The sequence below is a fragment of the Gossypium arboreum genome, chromosome 6 (assembly GCF_025698485.1).
Source record: "Gossypium arboreum isolate Shixiya-1 chromosome 6, ASM2569848v2, whole genome shotgun sequence".
Lineage (NCBI taxonomy): Eukaryota > Viridiplantae > Streptophyta > Magnoliopsida > Malvales > Malvaceae > Gossypium > Gossypium arboreum.
In genome coordinates this window covers 1,358,136-1,365,854 of record NC_069075.1, presented here as the reverse complement: position 1 = coordinate 1,365,854, position 7,719 = coordinate 1,358,136, and the positions used below count along the sequence as shown (strand labels likewise).

The window sequence follows — 7,719 nt, the reverse complement described above, 5'->3', positions numbered from 1 at the left end:
TGGGAAAATATTAAAATTTACTTTTATACTAATATTTATTTCTTTATAATTAAATTTAAATAAACACTTTTAAATTATTCAATAAATGCAAAATATAGAGTTTACAAAAAAAAAATAAAAAATTGTTGTTAGTAGTGTGTATTCATTAAATGATTGTTGAGGTGCTCAGTTTTGTAGGGTTGGTCGGTAAAAGTAATTTTGGATTGTATTTTAGTCTTATTATTGAAAAATGGGTATATTAGTCCTCGCACTAAAAGAGTTTTTTCGTTAAAATTTGGTGTTTATATATGAGGAATAATAACAAATTTAATCTTTAATTTTGACATATTTTTATTTGATCCTATTGGAAGTAAATTATAATTTTTTAAGCTTTAGAAATTTTTAAACTAATAAAGCTAAAAAAAAAAAATGTCTTAATAACAAATTAAATTTTTTAGCTTTTATTATTTAACAAATCTTAAAAATTATAAATAAAATTTATAGAAATAGTTATAAGAATTTTATAATTTAAAATTTTTATTTAAAAATAACAATACCAACACATTTTAAAAACTAATGGATATAAAATTTTTAAAAGAATTTTATCCCTATTCTTTTGGGGCTGCCATTGTTATTTAATTCTAAAATTTTTACATTTTTTTATAAATTTTGTTTATAATTTTTATGATTTTAAATAATTTTAAAATTTAAAAGGGTTTAATTGAATTTTTAAAATTTGTTATTAAGGTCTAACTTTATTAGTTTGAAGATTTTTAATTTACTTCCAATAAAAAGTAAAGTTAAATTGAATAAATATGTAAAGGTTGAGGTTAAATTTATTATTATGTCTCATATTTAAACATCAATTGTTAATGGAGGGCTCTTTTTCTCATTTATGTAACGTTCAAAGGTTAATTTACACAACATTTTTTAGTAGATGAGCTAAAATGTAATCTAAGATAGGATATAGTATAGGAGTTTTGTAGTAGGTTTGGTCTTTTGAATTCAATTTTAAATTATTATTTTAATAATAATTTTTATTCAGATTAAATTACAAAACCTATTAAAATGGAATAAATATTTTTATTTCTCAAAATAATAACATAGGTCATAAAACGAAAATGAAAAATATTAAAAAATATATAAATTTTTGCACCGATTTGGACTTGAATTTTGAAGGGTAAGTATATTATTTGGATTTTAGTTTAGTTTCAATGTTTAAATTAGTATTTATTTTTTGTTTAAATTTGTATTTGAATTTGGTTTTATCATATATTTCGTAACTCATGCAATGCCATTAGTTGATACATCTGTCATATACAATAATCTAATTGGTTCACATCATAACGGAGTTACAAAAATTAACTCAAATGTGAGACGAAAGTTAAATTTAGATACTAATCTAAATAAGACAAAAACGTAAGTACTAATTTAAACATTGAAGCCAAACTTAGGCAATGGCGGGGGTCAAAATTAAATTATAATTTTTATGATAATAAAAATATAATTTAACCATTTGAATAGTTTATATGTTTGTCGTTTTTAAAGGATTAAATCAAGTTTTTATCATTTTTAGCGAAGGCCAAAGTTTAATTTTATCTTAACTAATTTAAAATTTTAAAAGAACTAAATAAAAAATTTTTCATTTAGGGAGACCGAAGACCCTGCCAATCCCCCTAACTACTCTCTGAACTTGAGCATAAAAAAACTTATTTACTTGATTTTAAACTTGTCATATTTCAAAAAGGAAGGTGAATCACAGTTAATAATGATAATAATTGGACTAAAATATTCTAGGTTAGTATTTGTTATTAGTTTTTCTATTGTGCATAACTTGTGAATTTAAATTTAATATTTTAATTTGGTATTTTTAGTGCTTATAATTTTAATTTTAAAATTTTAGTCATAATCAAATCGTAGTTGTTAAATCTATAATGTTATGTTATTTTTAAAATTTATATGACAAACATATTATCACACGTGTAATACCATCGCAATTTATTATTTTTACATATTATTCACATAACAAAAAAAAGCTAGTTAATGGAGTGGCTAAAATGATATAATTGAAGAAGTAGATTAAATCTACAACTTTGCATGTACAAAATTAATGTCATAACATAACCAAACAAAATTAATTGTTACGATTTGTCAATTATATTGATTAAAATTAACCAATTTGAAAAATAAAACAAAAAAATTATTAAAATACAATGATTAAATCCACAATTTATTCACAATATAAAATCTGGTAGCAAAATTTAATCTATATTATAATTACTATAACAAATTCTTTATAAGCTTTACTTTAAAAAAAAACTTTTCTTTTGATTTCTTAAATTATATATTTGAATAATAATATTTGATTTATTATTCATATTTGTATCCAAATATAAATATAAATATTACAAAATTGCACATATTGAATCCAGTATCATTCCTAATTTGCTCTAAATTAAAAAGAAAATTACCTATAATGAAACATATTTATACTCTTTAGACAAAGTCTAGAACCACCCATATCTCCTCCCAACCCAAAAATAGGAAGATAATACGTTTCAGCGCACTTAAACTTACGTCTTCCTACATTAACAATAATACCCATACCAATCGAGTTAAAACTCAATTGACAGATTTAAATTGTAATACTCAGTTTAATGCAAATAATAAACATGTTTAAATTCAAATATTATTACAAAATTGAAAATATCATTCCTAATTTTACTAATAAAAAAGAAAGATACTTATACTTAATTAGACATGTCTGAAATACAAAGCTTATATGAAATTATTATTTAATAATCATAGTTTTATGATTAGGAACAACCTATAACAAATGAAAATATCAACTTATTGAGTTCATCAGGTGACTCCAAATTTGCAGCATGTCCTACATTCTTGATTATCTCTAACCTTGAATTTTTACCCAAGTGCCTAAAATTTGACCCCAAAAAATATTCAAAATTAGAAATTAAATAAAATAAAAACTTAAAAATATAGTTAGTAAAAATAAGAGGAAAAAAAAAAGGATTATGAAGAGAATTGTTTTTGTTTACCTTTGCAAGTTATATGCAAGTTCTAATGGGAAAACTTTATCTTGATCTCCCCAAATTATTAATGTTTCCTTCAATAAAAATAAACCGTTTGTTTAATTCGTAACACCAACTTAATAAAAAGTTTAAATAATAATATAAATACAAGAATAAATTATTTTAGCGACGAAAATATTTGTTGAAAATAATAAAATTTTCATTCCAAAATGATCATTTTTAATAAGAAAAATTCATCGAAAATATTCAAGTTATTAGTTGGTTTAACTCGAATTTCTCGCCTTTAAAGAAAATGATAAGGGCAATATCAACATCTTAAAGGAGGTTATTAATTGGGATAAAGTAACATTTAGTTCATAAATTTAGTAATTTTTCTTACCATAATTCTTGAATTTTTTTACTCCAAGTTAATCTTAAAACTTGACATATTTTTTTCAATTTGATCCCTAAATTTTAATTTTCTCATGGTATGATAACGTGGCACTCTAAGATTGTACCAAGTCATAAACTATTTTTTAATTTTTTTAATATATATATAATTTCTTCATATAATTTTAATAGTTATTCTTTTAGATTTTGTATTATTTTTTAAAATTTTTTAGTGATACTGTGGCACAATCTTAGAGTGACGTCATCACTCACGAGTGGAATCCAAATTCAAGGATTAAATTAAAAAAATTATCAAGTTTCAGAGCTAATGTGAACAAATATTTTCAAGGACCAAATTAAAAAATTATTAAATTCAGGAACTAAATGTCTACCAAAAAAGAAAGGATTCAAAGAGGCAACCTGAGTTAGGACATGAAGGTTTGGATCGGCTTTCTTCTGCACCAAGTAATCAGCAAGTTCAATCTTTTCCTTTCGACAATGATCATACATTAACTGTAAAAATTCAAGATAAATGGGTGACTAAAAAAAGGTAAAATTCAATAATTAAGCAATTATTTTCTAATTTTCGTAGTTAGATGATAAAAAAAATTAATAGTTGGATGACCATTTTATAATTTTTTTATAGTTGGATGGCAAAAAAGAAAAAAAAAACCATAATAACTACTAGTTTACACAAACAATTAAAGGTTTGAAAGCTTGAATTTTTATCTTAATTTAACAAATGTCACAATTGTTTTGGTATTTAATCTAGATTTCTATTTATGCTACTTTTGGGTAAATTACACCAAAGTTCACTAGACTATTATTATGTTTCTGTTTTTAATCACACAACTTTAAAAAGTTACAAAATTGTCACATAATTATTCGAAAGTTTTCATTTAGGTCATGGGCTATTAAAATCACTATTGAATGACTTTCTTTGTTCGTAATGCCTGCACCAATTAAAAACTCTCCCCATTTTCTTCTATAATTCAAAATTTATCATGAAATAGCTTTGAATGTCATGAACCCGCAAATCAAAATCCAAACATCTTTCTTCTTTGATCTTCAATACTAACTGTAAAATTGACTTGAATTTAAGATATGTTCTTCTACTCGTTGATGAATAATGCTTCATCATATCGATCATTGGATCGTGCATGGAGCTCGCCAGCCGGAATTTCAAAAAAAGAACACTTAACATCTCAATTAATTAAATAAAAACTTTCAAATAATTTAATGACCATTTTGTAACTTTTTAAAGTTAAATGATAAACCATAAACTGACTTCTAGTTTAGTGACCTTAAACGTAATTTATCCTTTTCTTTTTCCTTTAAAGAACGCTGAAACAAAATGTTGATAGCTTAATAGCTTAAAAACATTATTTGTAATTTGGGTATTCTGATTTCTTTAAAGGCATGTTTACTTTTAATTTAAACTAGATACTTTTAGGAGTAAAAATTAAACAACAAAAGCTTATTTAATATATATATATATATATATATATATATATTTACTTTAAAGATGTTCATGGCGAGCTGGATCAAATTTTAATTTTAAAAGATTTAGATTGATTTATTCAGAAATTCTATTTTACTATTTTAAAAATAAAATTTATTTTTATTTAAATTTAAATATGAAAATATATTAATGTTGATATATTTTTTTATATTTTGTCATTTATAAATAGTAAAATTGACCGTACTAAGCCTATGGATGACAAAAAAAAAAAAACTCAAATTCAATGGGTTCTGATCTTACCCGACTCGTTAGGGTCGAATTTGTTTTTAGGGAAAATCGAGTTTAAGGCGAGATGGGTCAGATCAGTTCTGAGTCATATGAAATTTAAAAAATAATTTGGTCGGGGTTGGGTTTGAGATAAATCCACTTGTTTTGCTCTGAAATATTTACAAAATACATTTATATATATGTGGTTAATATTTGGTACACTGTTAGTGAAATTTTTAAACTACACAAATAAGATAAGAGGATTAACAAGTATTCTATAAGGTATCGTAAAATATTAAAAATTAATTTTTTTAAAAGAGACAAATGTCAAATTTTCAAGATACTTATGGAATAGAAAAATACACTATTAATGTACTAAATACAAACTCGATATATATATGTATATTAAATTTTAAGTTTAAACTAAAAACTTATTTGTTTCAAAATAATAGTAAAAACAATTAAAGAAAAATCTGGGTTCTCCTATTAAATTTCAAATTTGGGTTTACACAATTTTTTTCTTTAAGAGTTAGGATTGAATCAAGGTGAATTGGTCTAAGCTTATAGTCGGGTAAGGGCGAGGCAGTAAAAAATCTGCCGACCTCGACTCGTTGTCATCCCTAACTAAGCCATCCTAGAACTAAAAAGTGTCACCTAGACTGGACTCATTGTCATCCCTAACTAAGCCATCCTAGGACAAAAAAGTATAAACTCAATTATGACCTAAATCTAGTTGCGTAGGTATGGACGCCTCTAGCTTACTTGAAAAGATTTTTGGTTAACGCTAAAAAAGTAGAAATTAAATAATGTCAAATTAAAATGAAATGACTTAAATTTAAATTTTACCATTGTAGAGGGACTAAAATCAAAATAGACCATAATTTTAACTCTAAGGAACATCAAACTTACCGTTATGAACTGTCGAAGCAAAAAATCAGGGACCCAATTGAGAGTACTTTCCTTAAACGTTGATAAATTCACCAATAACCTCAAATCATCTGGTTTCTTCGGAACCAAAATCTCCGACGGATGCCGTCCAATTGTTCTCAACTGTTGATCCCTCTGTTCATCTGTATAAGACAATCCACTACTCACTATCGCCACTTTCTCCACCGCATCCGGCCGTATCTCCGCCATCCTGTACGCCACGAACCCACCGTAACTAATCGCGTAAACAGAGTACCGATCCACTCCGATCCTCTTCAACCCATCGGACAAACACTTAGCCTGGAAAAATTCAGATCTGAAGGGACTTTTGGAGTGAGATTTCCCGAAGAACAACAAATCAGGAATATACAAATTAAACCTCCGTGACAAAGGACCCACTTGATAAACGAATTGCCAAAGTGGATTCCCGCCGTAGCCGTGGATCATTACGAGTGACGGCCTGTCGAAACGGCGGTGATTGGTGACCCAAACATGGATGGTGGTTTGATCGTCTAAATCAACGGCGCAGGGTGAGAGATTACATAAACGGAAATAAACTGATAAGATTAAATCCATGAATTTGATTATGAATGGAGATTGATTCAATGTGAGGATGTGAAGAACAAGGTGACGGAGAAGAGCAAGGGTCGTTGAGAGATAGAAGGAGATGAGTTGCCATAGATTTTTGGATTCCATTAACCAAATTTTTTGAAAGCTTTTTGGAGGAATTTGAAATCCAGAAACTGAATTTTTTGAACATTTATTTGGAACGCTTATATATATTATTATTTATATATACATACATGTATATATATATATTTGTATCATCTTTGAGCACGTTGATTATTTTGGTTTTATCTGAATTAACGGATGGAAATTGAGTTTTGTTTGAGGGTTAATATAACTTTTAGTCCCTGAACTTATCAATTAGGTTTATTTTGCTATATTTTCTTTTTCTTCTACTTTGGTACCTAACTTGGGGTGTAAATAAGACATTGGTACTCATAATCTATTGGAGTTTAACTCGAAAAAAAATTCAAACTCAATTCAGTAATTGTCGAGCCAACTCGAGCTATCGGTTGAGCCGAATTCGAGCTTAGTAATACTTGACTTGGCTTGTGAGTCTTATCGAGTTTTTCATATTTTTGTATTATTAAATTACGTTATTACCAATAATGTATTATTAACACTAAGTTCAATCATCAAACCGGGCTCAAGCTTGAGTACAAAAATTGACAAACGAGTTTAATCGAGCTCGAGCGCAAGTAGCTTGATTATATCTCGAGCCGAGCTTAAGCGTAAAAGTAGATGTTTGATCGAGCTTAAGCTTGGCAATATTCAAGCTCGGGTCAGCTCAACTACATCTCTAACCTAACTTTGCAACTAAGTTTATTTTGGCATCAGAACTTTGATTCCATCAATATTTGATTATGTGACATTATGAATACAAAAGTGGACAAAAAAGTACAAGTATACGCCACCAAACTTTACACTTGTTAAGTTTAGGGACCAAAATAAACTTAGTTACCAAGCAAAATACACAAAAAAAAAAGTATAAGTACCAAAGTGGATCTAATTACAAACTTCGGGGATTAAAAGTTATATTAACCTTTTTAAAAAAATTATTTGACAATTATAATAAAATTTGGAGTTGAGTCATGTCCA

General features: G+C 26.5%; 1 protein-coding gene across 2 annotated transcripts; it reads right to left on the bottom strand.

Moving 5' to 3' along the window:
- Positions 1 to 2,632: 2,632 nt before the first annotated feature.
- LOC108459415 (uncharacterized) lies at positions 2,633 to 6,858 on the bottom strand. Of its 2 annotated transcripts, XM_017758780.2 has the most exons (4): positions 6,037 to 6,855; positions 3,819 to 3,911; positions 3,036 to 3,103; positions 2,633 to 2,913 (listed from the first exon to the last, which is right to left on the bottom strand). In XM_017758780.2, exons 1-4 carry the CDS (start codon positions 6,748 to 6,750, stop codon positions 2,796 to 2,798), a joined length of 993 nt encoding a protein of 330 aa, XP_017614269.1. In that variant the 5' UTR covers positions 6,751 to 6,855; the 3' UTR covers positions 2,633 to 2,795. The 2 variants fall into 2 exon arrangements, with proteins under 2 accessions (XP_017614269.1, XP_052885848.1); XM_053029888.1 differs by lacking the exon at positions 3,036 to 3,103 and having other exon boundaries at positions 6,037 to 6,858.
- Positions 6,859 to 7,719: the final 861 nt, after the last annotated feature.

Coding starts and splice junctions, on each gene's coding strand:
- LOC108459415 (XM_017758780.2), bottom strand. CDS start 6,750: ATGGAATCCAAAAATCTATGGCAACTCATCTCCTTCTATCTCTCAACG. Junction 3,912..6,036: donor TGCTTCGACAGTTCATAACG/GTAAGTTTGATG, acceptor GAATTTTTACAG/TTAATGTATGATCATTGTCG. Junction 3,104..3,818: donor ACCTTCATGTCCTAACTCAG/GTTGCCTCTTTG, acceptor TTTTTATTGAAG/GAAACATTAATAATTTGGGG.